The 21965-nt window shown below is 35.8% G+C and overlaps 1 protein-coding gene across 1 annotated transcript; it reads right to left on the bottom strand.

Annotated features, from left to right (window-relative positions):
- Positions 1-10160: 10160 nt before the first annotated feature.
- LOC132062996 (small ubiquitin-related modifier 2-like) lies at positions 10161-11612 on the bottom strand. The gene is made up of 4 exons (XM_059455447.1): positions 11531-11612; positions 11150-11265; positions 10572-10724; positions 10161-10446 (listed from the first exon to the last, which is right to left on the bottom strand). The coding sequence occupies exons 2-4, from the start codon at positions 11237-11239 to the stop codon at positions 10372-10374; spliced, it is 318 nt and encodes a 105-aa protein (XP_059311430.1). The 5' UTR covers positions 11240-11265; positions 11531-11612; the 3' UTR covers positions 10161-10371.
- Positions 11613-21965: the final 10353 nt, after the last annotated feature.

Here is a 21965-nt window from a genome sequence, read left to right as displayed (position 1 = left end):
TTGAAAATCAAGCAAAAAGCAAAACCTAATTACTTATTTATACAAGAAAATAGAAATTGTAATATATGTTATATATATTCTACTCCCAAATATACCCAAAATCAAATAAAAAAAGAAACTCATTTACATAAATTAAAAACACAAAAAACTTCATTTTGCTTCTCTAGAATCCACCATTCATTTCCCTCATATGAAAAGGACGTGTGAGCATCAATTGATTTGACTTCTAGACAAAATCAGAATATGAAAATTGTAATGACCCGCTAGGTCGTTATTGGGGGGTGACTTAGAAAACTAGACCTCCGTTGGGAATTCCGAGACCGCCGTTGAATCCGTAGCGAGTTTTTGTGTATGTGTGCATGTTTTGTTTGCGTCTGTAGAGCCTCTGATTGGTGTTAGGATTCTTGGGTGAAAAACCAGTGGGAAAAACCCGAGCTACTGGTCAAAATGGACAGATGCAGCGAGTGAGGGACATCTGTAGAGGGTCCGTCGTAGTGAGGCTAGGCTCGCCGTCGCCGGGAGCCGGGGATCAAATGAGGTCCGCCATAGCGGGAGGCTTCCCGCTATAGTGAGACCTCTCCAGCGAGACATTGACCACTGCAACAATCGACGAGAGGCGGAATCAGTATTTTATATTCTTTATTCCGGACCCATTCCGCACACAACTCCAAAACCGTTTCCAATGTCGAAATTCTAAGGCTAGGGCTAAAGTATTCTTGAAAGGTAAGTCTCAACCCTTCACTTTGTTCATTCCATCATATTGTTAGGTTCCATGTGTAACACCCCGTATCTTACAACAAAGGTTAGACTCGTATCGTTAGAGTTTCAGAGGAAAGTTAAAGGTTTGAACATTTTATGAAAGTGGCCGAAGGGCCTACTTCGGGCAACCATAACCCTTCGATGAGTTGATAATTTTGAAAAGGTTCCTTAATGAAAGTTGTAATACGTGGAAGTACCTTTCTAGGCATATAAGGATCAAAGCCAATCGCGAGATCGACCAAAAAGATATGATCATCGCAAGGCGGCTAATAGTAAAGGTGCCAAGATTCGATAATCGCCAAGTTTTGATAGTGTCCTTCTTCCAATGCATTTTGTGAAAATACATTGGGAATTTGAGAAATCTTAAAACATGAAAGTTGTAGATCTTTACCTTTCCAACGATATATTATGGAGCCAAAACAGAGCCCTGTGCTAGAAGTTATGGCCATTTTACCACCTGCAGTGCAAGTCGATGCGCAAAGACGGACCGTCGATGCAAAAGGATGGCCCGTCAATGCACAAGGATGGCCCTTTAACTTGCACCATCAAGTTGCATAGCCAGTGCAGACCGTCAATAGACAAAGATAGTAAAAAGTATAAATTGGGCCCTTCAGTCTAGGAAATCAGTTTTCATAATCCATTAAGCCCTAGAATGAGGTTTCTCTTCTCCAAACAATACAAGACTCTAAGGTAAGTGTCTCAAACACTTCCAAGCCAATTCTAGCATAAGATTATGTAACCTAATTAGGTAATCATTGTTCTTAACCTAGGGTTTTCAAGAAAACCCATGTTCAAGGTTTAAGACACAGGTTTTGGTGATTCTTCTCAAGTTCAGACTTATAGATACAAGTTTTGGAGCATATACAGGTATGTTAGGCTAACTATCTACTTCAAGGGATGTTTACGATTCTCCCTATGCCTCGTTCTACATACTTGTCAGTAAATTGCCTCAGAATATAGTTTAGCCCTAGTTTCATGAATAGTTGTAGAAATTCTATCTTCTAGGGATATAGTTTCATAATTCATTCATGGTTATCATTTGGAATATCATGAACTCAGTACATAATCATTACAAACTTGTGTATTGACACCACATGAGTCTCAGTCAGTGTATAATCAAATATTGACTTAAGTTCCATAATAAAAAACAGTTATCATGCTTACAGTTATATCTCAGTATCATGAATTGTTTAATGTTGAACGCATATATCTATATTTTGGGCTCCAGGCCACAGTTTATGCATACGTATTACTTCGGCCTAAGGCTACAATTTTGTGCATATTTATTTGGGCCCTAGGCCACAGTTTATATTTACAGTTATACAGGTGATATTTCATTCATAACAGGGAGTACTTCAGATCCTTACTTTCCTGCTTAGTTCAGTTTACAGTTATCAGTTTCAGTTTCAGTACTTATATTTCTTTCTTTCAGTTCTTTACCTACCAGTACAATTCAAATGTGCTAATGTCCCTTTTCTTATTGCTTGGGGGCCAGCATCTCGCGATGCAGGCAACGATATCTGTTGACGATTCGGCCTAGCTAGGATCGTCGTATCATTGCTTGGTGAGCCAGGTTTTTCCTCGGCATAATCGATTTCGGAGCTTCCCAATATTTTAGATAGTTATCTTTTCAGTATTTCTTAGAGGCTTCATAGACATAGTCTAGTCAGTCAGATATTAGCAGACCATGGAATGTTAGCGTTGTTGGCATTTATTTCAGATGTTTTAGACTTAAACCAGTAATTCTGCATTTAATATATTTTAGTCAGACTTTTAGTAGATCAACATGTGTTAGTCTTATTTTCTTATTATTGCATGTTTTGGTATCACATGTTGATTCAGCCTGCCTATGGGTTCACTCGGTCACATGTAGTTAGGCACCGAGTTGTAACGACCCGTTTGATTGTTATTGCATTTTTACTATTTTTGCCCCCGTTGACTCTTCTCCGAGCCTTATTAGTACTATTTTGATTTTCGGGGACCAGTGGCACAGTTCCCTAGGCCTCGTTTTGGATTTTGGAATGACTTTTAGAAAATTTGGTCTTAAGCAAAAATCGTTTGACTCGAAGTTGACTTTTGGGTAAACGTGCCCGTAATCAAATTCTGACAGTTCCATTACCTCCGAAGGTGATTTATGACTTAGTGGTGTCATTGGTTTGGTTCCCGAAGGGTTCGGGTGTGATTTGAGTCATTGGTTGAGAAAGTAGTTAAGTTAGAATTGGAGTTGACCACGGTCAACATCGGGTCAAGATGATCCCGTGTCGGTGTTTTGAAAGTTTCAATAAGTTTGCATGATGATTTTGGACATGTCCACAAAGTTTGGTTAGATTACGAGGAGTTTTGGATAAGTTTGGGTTGTATGGTAATTGTTTTCGGTTTCGACGTCGATTTGAGCATAAACTATTATATCCGTATCGTAATTTTTGAACCATAGCAACTAAAATCATCAAGTTGCGACATCGTATGAGGGGATTATGGTCATTTTACTAAGAATCGGGTTGCCAGATTTTTTAGATTAATTACGAAATTGCAACTGAATTCGTATTTAAAAATCTACACTATTCCAAAGATTGAATATTCCATATCTCCTTCATTATAAGGTCAAATAGAGTGATTCAACAGCCTAACTTGACTGGAATTTCACAAGGAATCCATTGGAGGCATCAAAAGTGAGTTTTGGAATCGTTTGGCATAAGAAACGAGGCAGAACAACTGGGTATTTTTGGCTATTAATGTTGTTGGAGTTTTTCTCATCTTGAAAGTTTGGGTTTGGGAGAATTCAAGGATTTTCTTCAATTTTCTTCCATGGGGTAAGGTCTAAGCCATAATCTAAGTATTTACCTTTGATACATTTTCTTGGTTTAAGCTTTAATCCATGATTTCTAAAATAGAAAATTGGAATTTTTCATGAAGAAAGTTTAATGGGTCTTTCTTGAGAAGTTCATAAAATTGGTTAGACTTCTTAAGTTGCTTTAAATGATGAAATTGTTTGGGTTTATGCTAGATATGATGTATCTACAGTTATTAATCATATACCTTCCATTATTAGTGATGAATTCTTGAATTTGAGAGTTAGGGTTTATACCCAAAATTGGGGGTTTCTTTGAATTTCAAGATTGGATGAATCCTTGAGTTAATTTAGCAATTAGTTGTTGAGTTTTGATCACCTAGTCTTTAATTGAATAATTTACCCCCGAATTTCCCGTTCTGACCTTGTGGGCCCGTCTCCCCAAATCTAGGGTTGGTTTTTTATCCAAATTGAATGATAGCAATATTAGTATCGTTCTTCATGATTTCTAATCTAGATTTCGAATATGCCTAGACTTCTTTGGTTCTGAGGCTCAGCGGAAGGGCAAGGCAAAAAAGTGATTTGTTGGTGTTTCTGTTCGGCCATCCAGGTAGGTTATGGCTTACCTTTGGTGAGACTTCGTATAGCGAAGTATATATTTAGATTATATCATTGGAGAAAGCATGTAAAACTTTGGGTATAAAGTTGGGTTGGATATTGTCTTAGGTTGGGCCCTGTTGCGTGATTGGGGCTAGCCACCCCGTTGTGTGTGACTTGATTGATCTGTTGTGTTGGCTTGATGCCACGTGTTGTTAATAGATATCGGGGAACTGTTGTTACATCTTGATTACGATATGATGGTACTTTACTTTTGACGTTGATACGAGCATAGATTTTCGTATGATCTGTATAGTTGTTGATGATATTGTTGGCATACCTATGTTGGTACTTGTGATATTGAGCTGATTCTTGATGTTGACACATGCATTTCACTCATTCTCATTATTCATAATATAGTGTTGAGACACTGTTTGTACTTGATGAAACACTGTGATGAGCTGAGCTCAGTTTGCATGAGCGTGATGTGAGTAGTCCAATATCCGATGGTTGTCCCGGAATCGTGGATTGTGTGATGTGAGAGTCCGTGATTCGAGGTCATGTACTGGAGCGGAATGAGTGTGATAAGAGATCTTGTTGTTGTCATTTGCATACTTGAATTATACATTGAGTACTCATCTTGCATATACATATAAATATCTCTAAAGCACATTTGACAGAGCGGTGACGATGTTGCCTATGTTGTTTTGAAATACTTGGGAGGTTTTATGCTAATTGCGCGACCATTCTATACTATATGATATGGGATGGTCGGCAGGCGTGAAGGGTGGAAAGGTCGTCTCTATACTGTGTGATACGGAGCGATATAGTACATGGACTTCGCGGGTCCCCCATGGGTTGTGCTACCGAGACGTCGATATTTTCGTCCGGAGTACATATGTACACAATATTTGCATGACATTGCATTGCATTCATACATTATTGCATTGCATTGCATCATGGCTTATATTGAGATGATTTGGTGTTTTACTTGTGATGTCGGTTTCGGATCAGACATATAGAGACTTGGCACATTTGGGATTAGATGCTCTACTTAGACAATGACGGTACTTGGTTCTGATTATGTTCGGCTTATACTTGTTGATTTATCTGCCTATTTGCTTTATTGTCTGAATTATGTTAGCTATACTTAGTCGGCCGATGATACCTACAAGTACTGTGGTTTTGTACTGACGTGCACTTGCTGCATTCTTTTATGAATGCAGAATTCCAGGCTGGATCTACTTTTATTTCTCGTGGCTGAAAGTCGCTTCGAGATTTTCTTAGAGTCTACAGGGTGAGCACGAGACGTCCGCCGCCTTGAAGATTCTTCTTATTTATGTCTTATTTCCTATTCCGAGATATATTCGGACTTGATGTATTATTGATATTCCGTTTTGTAAATTTTAGTTAGATGCTCTTGTATGACTAGATCAGATACTGGGGCGGATTTCATTTAATTCCGCATTTTCTTATTTATATTATAATTATGATACTTTCGTTATTTTACTTCTTCCGCTATATTTTATTATTTGTGAATGTTGAGTTAAGAGTTTGCCTACCGAGGTGGGAAAGGTAGGTGCCCGCACGACTTAGTGAAATTGTGTCGTGACCCGAGTGCAGTGCTACGCCCAGACCATGGTTTGGGGTGTGACACCATGATTAGTTAAAGGTTCTCTAATGGTGAATGAAAGGTTAGACCCCTAGAAACTGCAAACCCTTGAATAATTAATGGGTTATTGATTTTATTGTTGTTTGATCATCTAGGAGGATAGATTATCACTTACGAGGATGAGAATTTAATTATTAAATGATGAGAATGATGTATTGAGACTTAGGGTTTCATAAAATAAGAAGCTTTAGCATAAAAACTGCTTGTAAAAGGGTTGATTTGATTAGAAAACCCATGAATGGATAGAATATGATTATTGGGATTAATATTAGTATGAATTCAGGCTTAGTGATAGTTCACCCATTTGAAAAGGGATAGAAGTAGTTGGGTTCTCTTCCCCAATTATTGTTTGTTGAGTAGATGACCCATTACTCACTTAGCGTTATGGTTACTAGTCTTTGAACGTTCTGAAGCATTGCGAAAGGGGAAAGCTATTGCGGAGTGATTGCATTGTTCCAGTTCTTCTTTGAGGTAGGTTATGGTCTACTTGAGTTAGACTTTGATTAGTTGATTGTATATGTTATGAAATTGATAGGAGAAGCGTGATTAGGGCTTCGAGCATAAAGTGTGGTTGGAATTTCCTTTATTTGATATTGGTTGATTGATTATGTGATTAACTATTATGATATTATAAAGAAGGAGTTAATGAATACTCTTCTTGTTGACTTGGAGGAATCTCTTATTCATGCTATTGATGAATTGATTCTTGAGTCTTGATATGACTTGTGACATAGTGACTTGTGTTCCTTGATATTGATTGTTCACATTCCTTATTGATTGTGGAACGAAAATTGATTGTGATGAGAAAGATAATATAAATATGAAAAGGCACATTTGACAAGAGGTGAGGATGTGGCCTAATTATGGGTCGTGATCTGAGGTCAGTTCCAGAGCGAGTGGTGCATGGATACCATGGGTCCCCTGGAGGTCATGACTATCTTGGCAAACAATACCATTTAGCATGTGTGTACGGATATGTGACAGAGTTGAGATATTTCGGGAGTTATGGTTGTGTTGGTAATGACAGGTGTTGAGTTACTTGTATTGATTACTATTTGTGTGGGCTTATTTATTTTGGTGTTGGATGATTCTTGTTGATAGTTTAATATGGTTATGTGTTGTGGTGCCTATCTATCTATTCTGTTGATTTTGTGATTTTATGCATGATACTAATCTTAGTCGGCCTATGATATCTACCGGTACATAGTGTTTGTACTGATACTGTGTTTGTACTGATACTACCTTGCTGTATTCTTTTGAGTGCAAATTGTGATCCAGAGACGTCTACCAGACCTCATATTTAGCGTGAGACCAGTTTCCGACAGATTTGAGGGTGAGCTCCTATCCATGTCAGGCCGCCCGAAGATCTTTCTCGTTTTGGATGTCTATTTCATTTTAGACATTTATGTTTATTTCAGACAGTAGTTCATTCTTTAGACAGTTATTATTTTAGAGTCCTTGTATGATGACTTTCGGATTTTGGGGTTGTAATAGTTAGACTTCCGTATTAGTTATTTATATATGGCATAACTAGACGTTTTGGATGATTATTAATTTTGTTATATTCTTGATATGTCTAAAAGGGGCTAAGTAATTGTTAATCGTTGGGTTGGTTGGTTAAGTAGATGGTTCGCCCACTAAGGGATTGGTGTGGGTGCCACTCACGGTAACTTAGGCCGTGACAAAAACACTCAACCTTACCAGATATCTAAGTGTTGAATTAGGTGAATTTCATTAGTTGTTTTCTTTTCATAACATGCATACGCAATTAAACTATGCAATTACAGTGTGTATTCAAAAAGTATAATATGTTCAAAACTAAACTAAATTATTTTATAGGAAAGAGTTCGGACATTACTAAATATGAGACTATAAATGCATCAAGGCTTCCCTTGCTTTTAACTTCATGCCTCCATCTACTGTCATTTTTTAGGCACCTCATATTTAGTCGGTTTATTCTCTTTATAGAACAATCTGTCTACTAAATGTAACTGTTGATTTCCCAAAAGCAAATATTTTCATGAATATATTTTGAGATTCAGAGAGTACCTCATGTTTGACATTCAATGGTCATTATTCTTGCTAATTAAGAGTAGTGGAAAGAAAAATAACATTATCAAACGATTAATACTCATTACAATTTTTTTAAAAAAAAATTTGTGTGATGATTTTGAAGGAATAATGCAAGAAGAAGGGTATTAATGCCAGTCAATATTTTAAAGGTAGTTTAGTGTTTCAACATTTGAGTTTGATGCTTCCCACTTTTATGATAAAGTATGATATGATAAGATATGATGAGGCTATTGTTAAATATTTGTTCCATTTTCAATTTGTTTTTAAGCCCTGAAAAGCTATAATATGTGGCAAAATATTCAAGAAAACTCAATATGATCAATCCAAAGAGTCGAGTCTCAAAAAGCTTTTATAGGTACAGACGAATGAGGTATATTCGAGTTTCGAGACTTTGAAAATCCCCTAATTACAATGGAAGATCAAAAGTTTCGTCTAAAGAGATTTTAACATGTCCCAGCCTTATGCTCACGTGATGGGTTGGTTCTATTAAAGAGCAACTGGGTATAAATCATATACTTTGTGCAATCCTTATATTAATGAATATGGAATCTATGAATTTCCGTATGTGAAAGCTTACAGTTGCACAACTCCACATGGTTGTGGATTTTGCTATGATTCTAATGTCGATGACTACAAAGTTATATTGATCTATAAATCTTTTTATGTTGTTTGTTATGTAAGTAAGAATTGTTGGACGAAGGAAACATGTGTTCATCGTAAAGTACAAGAGCTTAATGCAAGGTCATGGGAATGCAGTCGGGGGATAAGCGTTGAAAGTCGTGTCTTTTGATCCATTGATTGAAAAATTAACCACTTAATACGTCGAGATTCTATGAGTATATACTTTGACATGAAGCCAGATGAGCCGAAGGAGATTCCAAAATCAGATTTTATAGATAAATATGATCAATTGTATCGATTGACTTCTTTGAAAGGTTGTGTCTGTTTATATGGTGGCAAAATGTACAACAATGCATTGGACTTTTGGATCATGAAAGAAGATGGATGGAAGTTATTAATGAGTATTAATTGCAATATCTTATGCGAGCTATTTGTAGATAATAATGTGCTTTTGGACTGCACAAATCATGGTGAAATTCTCTTTCAAATATGAGGGAGGATTCAACATTATGTCATCATGATTATGAACAACTTTTATTCATTAAGCCAACTCAAATATCCAATGATTCAAAACATTATATGCTTACAATATGTTTTGAGAGTTCATATTTTCTGAAACCCAATATTATGCGCAAGAGAAAGCAACTCAGGTGATCAAGTTGTGCTCATTGAAATAGTTGAGATGTGTGTAATTGGGGCCGAATACTTAAAAAAAAAAAAAAAAAGCAACTCAGTTGATCAGATTGGAGATTGAACTCAGAATAGATTCAAGATTTTTTTGTTTCTTTTAGCCCTTTCTTACCAAAAATGGTTTAGAATGTTAAAACATGTTCGTAGGGGTGAGCGAGCATACATTTTCCATCGTTTTATGTTCTATCTTAAAAGCATTGAGATATTATGATTTCATGATTATGATTTACGTTATGAAGATAGCACATGTTTTCAATAAAATGAAAGATATATTACATGACTATGGTGTTTAAGAATAAAAGATGATTCACTTATGATTCAAGTATGAATATTACCGATGTTGTAAATAAATAATAGGTTAATGGGCGAATAGTAGAAAATAAAAACATATAATGAGGTGCAAATAAAGATATAATGTATATGTGGGAGTTTGAAATCCAAAGAACTTTGATTGTAGCCTATAGGTCTTGAATACCTATTCCAATTCTTCTTCTTTTTCCGTCCTATTTTAGTTCTAAATCTTCACAAATTTTTTTTCCTCTTTAACTTTTATACATTGAAGTAATTCACTTTTCTTTTTATAATTCCACCAAACTAAAACTATGATGAAATGAAAATATATTACAAAGCCTGTTTTCCTCTGCCACAAAACAAGATACAACAATCGAATCATATGATGTCGTATTTCCATCTTTATTTGGTACGTTTTCAATTTGTTTATATACCATGAAATTTTATAGTATGTAATAAAGAATTCAATCAATCTAAGCAATTGAATCTCAAGAAACTTTTATTGGTACAAATAGACGAACGATCGAAAATTCGAGTTTAAGATTTAGACGAGTCGAATCCTAAAATCTTAATTTGTCATTGGGATCGAATAAGCCATGCCAAGTTTACAAGGCAATTAAGTAATATGTAAACTGATATCATGACATAAAATAATTTAATAATTTAAAGTTTTCAGAAATCCCATCATTAATATATTGCTAGAAAATAACATTAACTGTTTTCCAACCTGCTCAAAGCAACAACACTTAACTGGTTAACTAGGGTACAAACACTGACAATATTCATTGAACACATGACACCAAGCAGTCATTACCAAAAAATCAAATTTCATAGCTTGGTGGCGAATCATACAACACTACTTTTACTCTTCCACAAATTCTCATATTCGGTGTGCAGGCCCTCCTCCTTCTTGATGCAGCATAGCATCAATCTCATCATTGTTTTCTAACCCATGCTTCATTATATCCAATAAGAAGATTAAAAAAATTAGATAAATATGAGGACTATGAATATGTAGAGTACTGTTGAAATGCCTAATTAACCATAAGGTAAATAAAGTTATGCAAATAAAGAACTTACTTCATTAACCGTCTTTCTGGGGGAAATGCGTTGGCCATTGAAGAAAAATCGAACTGTTTTGTAATATATTATTTGCTTTCTCTTACAATATTCCTTGAATATCACTTTCATTACGGAAGATGGATCGACCGTCAAGTAGACACTCGTACCATCCTACAAAAACACTGATAAGATTAGAAAGATAGAAGTGTAATTATAATGGCTAAAATTTAAAATATTTGTGGTTTTATAGTATTTTATATGCAGGAAAACTCAAAATCGTGACTTGTGATCACTCTAAAGTAATATTATAATACAAATGCCCCAATATTTGTATAGTTGTAAAGGATTTCAAGGGCATTTCTTTAATCGTATGCTTCCTTGAAAGTGCAATGTGTTATTTATTTCTCGCCAACAGAGCAATTTTTGATTATTTTTTTCAAGAATATTATTCTCATCTCAAATGTCCTTTTATTGACATTTTCATATATATATATATATATATATATATATATATATATATATATATATATATATATATATATATATATATATATATATATAGTAACTAGAGAAAGCCAGAGAGTGAAATGGTGAACCTGTGATTTAATTCTGAGATATACACAATTTTCACTATTTGATCCAGTTGATTCTTCAAATGGCCTCTCAGTTTTCTTTTCTGTTGCCATTTTCGTTCTTCTTTCTTGTTGAGAATCTAGAGAGGGAATTGAAAAGAAAAAAATTACAAACATATGATGAGAGGGGACATCAATTGAACAACATGAAGGATATCATAAGGAATTTAAAAAGAGTTACGAAACTAAAAGATAGTAAATTAAATATAAAGCAACCAAAACGTACAAAAGTATTTTTTTCATATTTGTGTAATTTTTTTCCAACTTTTGCTTGTTAACTCAACTTAATGCACACCAGAATCTTGACCACAATAATCTTACTGAGAGATAATACGGAAAACACACCCGATGTGAAAGACACTATCGTGCAAAGGAACGGAAAGCGTTACTTGTAAAAAACTGGTTTCTGCCTCCTAGCCCTAACTTCATTTTATCATAGCCGTCAGTGATGAAAAACGTATAAAGAATATGGGGTAACCATAATGGGTGGAGGGAGGACTAATTTATAAAGGTTGAGACTTAATCCGGTACGTCCATCAAGTAACCTATGCAACGGATGAGATTTATTCTTCATTAAATATTAGTTATAAGCCTACATTAATCGGGTCACACATAATAATAAAAAGTCTAACATTCTCCTTGTTGGCCCAATGACTGCATAACATCAATATATAATGACATACACATTAGTTGCACATAAAATAAATCTCTTCTGTAATGTCCATCATACATGTCATAATATGACAAATCATTAACTGGGAGTTATATTGTACATAATATTGTACTACATACATTCCTCCATATACTACAACATTAGTAACTCATCATACCAGGTTCATAAACTATAAACCACTTAACGTTATGGTCCACAATAATGTCTCATTGAGACTTATCCTGTAATATCTCAAAACAATAACGTGTGCACCATTATGAGAAACAAGAAATTCATTAATGTATATAGACGCATAATTGAGCTCAAAGTGTCAAATCATCATAAATGCATCAATCATAAGGACAATAATTGTACTCAAAGCAATCACATGGTCTAATCGAAGACACAGGCATACTATAAATAAGGAAGGGTCAACACCTTGCTTTAAACTAATTAGTCCACAAATTTAAAAAAAAAAAAAAAAATAACAACAACGAGGGAACTGAGAATGGGGCTAGTAAAGTTTATAAGGAAAGACACACCATATATTTAGACTAAACCTGTTAAACTCAACTTTAAGGATTCACACACAAGAGAGGAAAAGAGAAAATTTTAGGACCATTAAACCAACACTTCACTTAAACTATATCTTAAAGGAATTCCCAAATTAGTTTACTAAATCAGGCAACTGTGAATGGGGCTAAATCATTATATGCTTAAGCTACCAAAATCTTGATATTAAACACTTAGAAAGTTTGAAAGCCAATATCAAACTCAAGAATGAGCTGCTCATTTACTAAAACAGAATCTTAATATTGTTAACTATCGGCTTATGATAAAAGAAGCAGATGCATCACAGAGGAAATGAACTGAACAAATTCTTTGTTCCTTAGATAAACACTACTCTAAAAACAAAAAAAGATTTAACTAATTCATACTTTAATTAGCATTATTATAGAACAAAGAGCAGTTACACAAACCTATAATATCAAAGAGCAAAGAAAAACTATCCACAAGCTATAGTCGTTAAACTAGAAAGGAATACGATAGATGAAAGGGACGAAAGGTTACAGAATGTGAACAACGACTATGATTCTATCCCAAATCATAATCAAATCTCTAAACAGAAATATAGCAAATATTAAAATATATATACACAAAACTCAACTTAAAAGAAAATAAGATCATGTTTGTACTGAAATTTAAACGTCCCTATACACAGAACTTAGAAAGCAATAAACAGAACTGAGACTTAAACTAAATACCAAAACAAGCCGGAAATAAAAGACAACTAAAAAATGAAAAGAGTAGAGAAAATTACCTTCTTTGGAGCAGAGATTAGGGCAATGAGCGTCGTGGATCACCTTCAAACTTTCACCGACGAATCGACTATTTCGCGTTGGCAAAGACCAAAAAAATATATATATATATATATATATATCTTGAGCAAGAAAATTTACAAACTCAAGGCTCGTGGATTAAAATTCCATGCTTAGCCGAGTGACTGAAAATTCAAGCTCGAGGCGATGTAAAAATTGTGGTGTTGAAGAAGCGTATGGGGCTCTTTATATGGAACCCCAAATATTCATATTTTTGAAGTTGTATTCGATGTGGGACTTGAGGATTAAAGAAATTTATTAAAGAAACATTTATTCGATGTCGAACTAGCGGATTTCAAAAATTCATTAAAGAAACGTTTATTCGATGTGGGACTCGTGGATTTCAGAAATTCATTTGAGAAACATTTTAAATCCGTTGAATCTTACTGGAGAATGATGAAATCGACCAACAAGAAAAAAGAAAAAACAAGAGATTTATATAATCTGGTTTACGCCGGAAGAAAGGACAACGACATTAATGCTTTATTCTTCTTTCTTGTTGGGAAACTAGAGAGGGAATTGAAAGAAAAAATTTCAAACAAGTGATGAGAGGGGAAAACAATAGGAGAAAATGAAGGATATCATAAGGAATTTAAATAGAGATGAGAAACTAAGAAGATAGTGAATTAAATATAAAGTAACAAAAAAGTAAAGAAGTTTTTTTTCCCCATATTTGTGTAATTTTTCCCAACTTTTGCTAGTGAACTCAACTTAGTGCACACCGGGATCTTGAACACAATAATCTTATAGAGAGATGATATGGAAAACATACCTGACGCGGAAGGCATTATCGCACAGATGAGAGAAAGCGTTACTTGTAAAAACTAGTTTCTATCTCCTTGCCCTAACTTCAAGTTAACATAACCGTTAGTGATGGAAAACATGTAGAGAATAAGTGGTAAACCTAATGGGTGGAGGAAGCACCAATTTATAGAGGTTGAGACTTAATCTTGTACGTCCATCAAGTAACCTATCTAACAAATGAGATTTATTCTTCATTAAATAATAGTTAGGAGCTTACATTAATCGGGTCACACATAAAATAATATAAAGTCTAATGTTCTCCTACTTATTATCATATTACTTGGTTGTACTGACTATTTCCTTTTCAATCAGTTCTTTCTTTTTCCCGATCTGCTTTCATTTGCTTGGATTGAGCTGAGGGTATATCGAAAACAACATCTCTATCGCACAAAGTAAGAATAAAATATGCATACATTCTACCCTCCCCAGACCCATTTGTGGGACTACATTGGGTATGTCGTTGTTGTTGATGTTGTTGTAACATTCTCTTACTTGGCTCAATGACCACATAACATTAATATATAATGACATAAATATTAGTTGCGCATAAAATAAATATCTTCTATGATGTCCATCATACATATCATAATATGACAAATCATTAACTGCGAGTTATATTGTACATAATATCGTGTTACATACTTCCTTCTATATACTACAACATTAGTAACTCATCATACCAGGTTTATAAGCTATAAAACATTTAACATTATGGTACACAATAATGTCTCATTGAGACTTATCCTGTAATATCTCAAAATAATATCGTGTACACCATTAGGAAAAACAGGAAATTCATTAATGTAAATCATAAGCGCATAATTAAGCTCAGAGTGTCAAAACATCATAAATACATCAATCATAAGTACAACCAAGATTCATTCTATGTACAGTACATGTTCTTTAAATGTCTTTGGTTGTAAACCTTCATTAATACATCTACAATTATGAGATCATTTTGGTTGACACTCTTTGTTTCTGAATCCCTTGGGGGGATACGCAGGCAACCTATATAAGATTCGGTCTTACGACAATATAAGTTTAGTATTACCCTTCTGAGACCAAAACTGGGGCAATTTTCGGAAGACATGAACAAGTTAGGCATTGCCAAGCTACACTTGATTCAGGCTACCAGACAAGAATTATGCAGACAAAGGATGTTTCAATTTGTTTTGAAAGTGTCACAATCTAAAAGTTGACATATATATATATATATATATATTTCAATTGATACATTCTCTTTCAGTTACTTTTCTACTATTCATTTACCAAGGCTTGAATGAAGATCACAAGGACTGAACAAACGAGACGAATGGAGCGCCAACAAAGTCAAGGTTCGAGTCAACACAAGCAACTCCCCTCCCAAACTAAGAATTTTTCTTTGAGTGCAAGTTTAACAAGACCACGAGATCAGAACACTAAATAAACAATCAAGTCTACCAATCATGGCCAAAAGACGTCATTTGGCCCGTTGCGGCTTCGCCTTACTAAGCCAAGCAACTTCATCTTTAACTTTATTTTATTCTTTATTTTTATCACAACAACTTTATGACTTTATTAACAAATGCAATTGTAGTTTGCAGGTTGACATCCAGACTTATGAAAACAAGCATCAAGCCTTTTGAGATCGACGACGTTCTTAATTTAGCATGTCACGACCACATCATCATCATCAGCCAATCAGCTTCACTCTTAATTTATTCTCTTCTTTACTAACTACTTTTATAATTCATTTTAACTACTTTAACGACTTTACCTTGATTTTTTCAGGAATCAACACCAAGTCTTTGAAGACAATCGAAGACATCATTTGGCCACACGGCCCCATCAGCATAAGCCAAAGGCTACACTCTTACTTTACTCTCTACTTTACCAATTACTTTATCATTCATATTAACTACTTTAATGACTTTACCTTGAATTTTGCAGGAATCAACACCAAGTCTTTGAAGTCGAAGATAACATTTGGCCACATAGCCTCATCTGCATAAGCCAAACAGCTACACTATTATCTTACTCTCTACTTTACCATTTACTTTATACCATTCACTTTACTTATATCATTCACTTTACTAACTTTTAATGACTTTGCCTCCATTTTTACAAACATCATTTACCATCGAGTCCCCAAAGACAACTGGAGGCGCCACTCATCTTCAAGACTCCCAAGACACCCGGAGGCCTCACTTGGCCATATGGCCCCATCGTCATAAGCCACACGGCTTTATTTCTTAGTTATCATTTACTTTATCATGACTTTATTACTCTATTTAACGACTTTACTCTAAGACAATCGTAGGATTTACAACAACCAACATCAGTCCCCGAAGACAACCGGAGGATTTTACAGCAATCAACACCAAGTCCCCGAAGACAACCGGAGACATCAATCGGCGTCACTGCCCCTCCATCATAAGCGAAATGGCTTTATTTCTCTCTTATTATCTACCTTACCTTACTTATCATGACTTTATTTAACAACTTTACTATAAAGTTTTGCAGGATTTACAACAATCAAGATCAGTCCTCGAAGACGATCGGGGGATTTTAGAACAATCAACATCAAGTCCCCGAAGACAATCGGAGACGTCATTCATCACCAAGTCCCCGAAGACAACCAGAGACATCATTCGGCCAGACGATCCCTTCATTAATTTTTAATACTCAACGTCAAGTCCCCGAAGACTAACGGGAGCGTCATTCATTCAAGTCCCTAAAGACAACCAGAGACACTATTTGGCCACACGGCCTCGTCATCTCATTAGCCACATGGCTTCGTACTCATTCTCATTCTCATACTCTTATTAATTATCATTTTTACACTCTTTATACATTTTACGCTTTTAACTTTACCCCAAATTTTACTAATGGTTTTAACATGAATTTCATGTAACTTTTGCTTGAGACATTACAAACATCGTTTGCTGAGGAAAGCACATCAAGATTCTAAAGACATTATTTCAACTCGTTACAACTTCATTTTCATAGCCATACGGCTTCACACTTATCTCAATTTATATTCTATTTTTTACATTTTACTTTATATACTTCATTTGCTAATTATTTACTTTAAGTTTTGATAAGAAATGCAATCTACACCTATGAACTACAAAAAGAGATGCAACACAGCGTGGAACTTTCTCTTATGTAGTGAACTGAGGCAAAAATTTGCTGAAGAGGAATGTCCAAACTCACTAGCAGAGGTCACAGATCTACTCTCAAACTCCGCTCACGTCCCAAAAACATGTGATACGTGGGTTTTCTCAATTTTTTCTTTCATGTACACCATTAAATCTCAATTCAATCAACTCTTTCATAATCCTACACTTTTTTATATCACAGCGTCACGATAACTTAACACTAAGGCAACCTTAGAGAATCTGCAACATGTTTAGTATAGTCCTACTTATGGGTGTGTTGTGCACCACATTTATAATTAGAAGGCTATAAACACACGTTCCATTCTCAAGCATTCTTATCACCTGTCTTTAACCCCTTGAGGATACAAATCCCGACTCATCCAACATACTTCCAAAATCATTAACGATTTTCAATACTCCATCAACCTTCACTCCATAACACCCCATTCTCACCTTAATTCGACACTGGAGCAAAAGCAGTGTTGACATTGACTTGCTTATCTCGAACTATATATGACCTCATTCTCATAGAACCCGAGATATGTAGGCAATTCGAAACGGGGTTCAGTTATAATCCTTTCAACATCGTTTCTACGGTCCCATAATTTTCCAACATTCGTTCTACCCCCGTAACCTTTTCAAACACCCGTTCTACCCCATAATCTTTTCCAACATCTCTTCTACCCCATATCATTTTCCAACAACCCTTCTACCCCTCATAATTTGCCAATATCCTTTCTACCCTATAATCTTCAAAACATTTCTTACACATAATCCTTTTTGTACCCATATTGTTCTAATCTTTCCAAGGTCGTATTTGTCGGTCGGGATAAATTGACTTCTACGTCAACTTCTTTGCCCAAAAACTCTTACATCATCTCCGTTCAAAGAGGGACAAGCTGTTGACACCCAATTTTGTCCCACTTTTCCTCCGATTGATTTTTTTATGCTTCTTGATTATTAATAATTTGGACATATTATTTTATCTGGCTTTGTGTTATCAATTTTACTCAAAAATAGTACTTTATTAATATTTTTATATGTTCTAGTAATTAAATTTATTATAATGAATTACATATCTTCCTACATAGTATTATATATAATATTTAGTCCAAGTTATAGAGAAAGAAGTCCAAAGGAAATTAATCTAAAGGAAGAAAAGACCTTAACATCTCAATCATTACATGAGAAGCCCATTAATATTTTCCTCTAGCCCAAACTTTAATACATCAGTTAGGGTTCCTAATCCCTTACTATACCTCTGTAACAGCCCGTTTGGTTGTTATTGCCTTTTCGGTGCTTTTGACCCTTTCTCGAGCCTTGTAAACTCACATTTGACCTAAGGGGACCCACTGACACGCTTGTCGAGGTCTTTGCTTATGATTTGGGTGACTTTGTGGGAAATTTGGGCTTAAAACGAAAAAGAGTTGACTCAAAGTTGACTTTTTGATAAACGGATCTTTTCGGGAATCCGTCACTTTCGAGAGATTCGGATGATCTTTTAGAACTCGTGTGTATGTTCGGTTTGGTTCCCAATGCACTCGGATGCCTTTTGGGACTTGGGTTGGAAAATTAGTTTTGAGGTATCGAGGGTTGACTCGATCAACGAGACCTCCGTTGGGAATTTTGAGGCCACGAGTCTGTTCATGGGGAATTCTGGTGTCTGGTGTCTCGTTTTTATGTTGCATATATGGTTTGTGAGCAGATGGTCTCGGGTGATAGTTGAAATTTCGAGTTGAGTTGATGAAACTTGGGGAATTTTAGTGTCTAGTGTCCCGTTTTAATGGCACCAGGAATGTGGCAACCCATTCACTATAGCGGTGACCTTGCCGCTGCAGCGGCCTGGTACATTTAGCATGGACCGTGGAAGCTGTAATAGGACCGCAGAAGAGGGACTGCTGAAGCGCTAGAGTGAGTGTGGAAGCGGGTGACGGGCAGTTACATTCATTAAATGTGTGTTAAAAGCCCTAAATCTTTCATTCAATACCACTCCAAAAATAGAGCTATTGGGAGAATTTCTTGGGGAAATCATTGTGGTAAGTCCTTCCATCTTCATTGCTATTCCATATTCCATTAATCACCTTAGGAATCCATTAAACATGCTAGTTTCCTTAAGAAATGGTGGATTGAAAGAGGGTTTTATGGGTTCTTCATTCTAGGCTATTAAATCTTGAATTATTGATTGGGTTATTAATGATTAGAAACTATTATTGCATGATTCCTTCCTAATTAGTGGCTAAATTATGAAATTGGAAGTTAGGGTTAATACCCAAATTCGGGAGTTTTGCCTAGAATTCGAATTTAAGTGATTTGTTAGTTGTCACGACCCATTTTGCTTAGGCCGCGAGGGCACTTACCTTCCCACCTCGGTAAGCGAATCCTCATCTCATCAATGAACCAATACATAAATTAAAGAAAATTAAGTAGTGGAAATCAACAAATACGTAAGTCTCACGATATATATAAAGATAGTAGTAAAAGTGCGGAAGACAGTAAATACCCCCAGGGTCTAGTCTGAATAATACAAGAGCATCTAAGGAGAATAATACAATCTGGAAGTACTAATACATAATATCTATGTCTCTGGAATAAAAGTAAGACATAAAGTGGGAAAGTCTTCAAGGTCAGTGGACGCCATGCTTAACCTGGAAACTTGAGTGGAAGCTGAAGAGTCGATCAGCCACGGGTTAGAGAAGTAGATTCGATCTGGTACTCTGCATTCATAAAAGAATACAGCAAGTGCAGGTCAGTATAACAACAGTACTAGTAGGGATCATCTGTCGACTAAGCATAGTTAACACAATTCAGAAAATAAAGCAAATAAGTAAGGAATCTAACCAGTATAAGACAATATAATCACAAACAAGTATCCGTCATCGCCTATGTAAAGCATTTAGCCCAAATACGTCGAGTCCGAATATATCCGAATCCAATCCAATCACCAAGAATCTTAATCAAGTCATAATGCAATGCAGTGCAATGATGGAATGAATGAAATGTAATGCCATGCAAATGAGGTGTACAGATGTACTCCGGACCGAAATATCGACATCTCGGTAGCACAACCCAGTGTGACTTGCGAAGTCTAAGTGCCACCCGTCCCTGATCTTTTCCCAACTTATAGACGGGACCCTAGCTAATTGCTCACAGGGGGAGTCTCACCGGCACCACCCTGGGGGACCTGCAGAATCCATGCACTAACAATGATTCCGGAATATCATCAGAATCGGCCATGCAACAACTATGCCGGAATAGATCATCGGCCATCTCATAATCACTCAAGTAAAAGAGTCTGTCAAATATCAGTTTCATACAATCAACGATTCCGGAATTGATCTTCGGACATCGGTCTTCTCACAATCACTCAAGTAAAAGAGTTATTTTATATCAACTTCATACAATCAACGATTCTAGAATTGATCTTTGGACATCGGCCTTTTCACAATCACTCAAGTAAAGAGTTCATTAAAATATCAGTTTCACTCTAGCAACGATACCGGATCATCACCGGGTATCGGCTATGCATCATGAATGAGTGAGAATGTATGCAATGCGTCTATCAATCATCAACAATTGAACTCAATATCACAAGTACCAACAACGGGGTACGTCAATAATGTATCATATCACAATACCAACAGTAGTATGCCAATAATATATCAATATCACAAGTACCAATGGTGGGTGCGCCGACAATGTATCCAAGTATAAATACCAACAACGGGTATGTCAATTCTACCTCAATCAAGACAATAACACAGATTCCAATATCTACCAACTACTCATGGTATCAAACCATCAAAATGGAACAATCAAAGCACACATAACGGGGTGGCTAGTCCCAACACACAACAGGGCCCAACCTAAGGCAATATCCAACCCGACTTCATACCCGAAGGTTCACATGTCGTCTCCGACATTATAGTCTAAATATGTGCTTCGCTATACGACGTCTCACCAAAGGTAAGCCATAACCTACCTGGATGGCCGAACTGCAACACCAACAACTTTCTCCTTTGCCTTGCCCTTTCGCTGAAGCTCAGAACCAAAGTAGTCTAAGCATAACCGAATTCTATATTAGAAATCATGAAGAATGATACTAATATTGCTACTATTTCAATTCGGTCTATTTTAGCCCTAGAAATTAAGAAAACGAGCCCACAAGGGCAAAACGAGAAATTCGGAGGCAAATTATCAAATTAAGTACTAGGTGATCATAACCCAACCATTAATTGTTGATTTAGCCCAAAGATTAGCCTAAATTCTGATTTCAAGCAAAACCCCCAAATTGGATATAAACCCTAAATCTCCAAATCCGAAATTCAACATTAAAAGTGGAAGACACATGATTAATAAGCTTAGATTCATCAAATTTAAGCATAACCATCATCAATCTATCATACATGACCCTAAGGGAAAGTTTCCCAAAACCCTCCTTCAAATTCCATCTCTAAGGGGTTGTTAAAGGGAAGGGGAAGATCTAAGATGATTGTGATTAAGGAAGAGTAAAGGATTCGGCAAGGTTTACCTCCAAGAATTTCTCCAAATTATCTCCAAGAACAGTTTCCTCACGCTCTAATATCGAGATGGGAAATAATGAGGCTTATTTAATGAAATATAACTGCCCGTCACCGCAACGACGATAGATATGGCCCTATAACAGCTAGGAACTGCCACAGCGGTATGGCCAACAATTCTCATGGCAGCCTCAGCGGCAACACACCGCCACAGCGGTGTCGCTGATGCGGGCACCAAATACCAGAATCTTCCGAATTTTTTAAGTCTTCAATCGAAATTCCGGGTTA

The sequence above is a fragment of the Lycium ferocissimum genome, chromosome 7, assembly GCF_029784015.1.
Source record: "Lycium ferocissimum isolate CSIRO_LF1 chromosome 7, AGI_CSIRO_Lferr_CH_V1, whole genome shotgun sequence".
NCBI lineage: Eukaryota > Viridiplantae > Streptophyta > Magnoliopsida > Solanales > Solanaceae > Lycium > Lycium ferocissimum.
Note: the sequence above shows the minus strand (reverse complement) of the source record. Positions and strands in the feature narration are given on the sequence as shown.

Excerpts from the sequence above, each read along its gene's own strand:
- LOC132062996 (XM_059455447.1), bottom strand. The coding sequence starts at position 11,239 with ATGGCAACAGAAAAGAAAACTGAGAGGCCATTTGAAGAATCAACTGGA. Across the intron at positions 10,725-11,149 it reads ATCTCAGAATTAAATCACAG|GATGGTACGAGTGTCTACTT; the intron begins GTTCACCATTTC and ends GTGTTTTTGTAG. Across the intron at positions 10,447-10,571 it reads CCAGAAAGACGGTTAATGAA|CATGGGTTAGAAAACAATGA; the intron begins GTAAGTTCTTTA and ends GATATAATGAAG.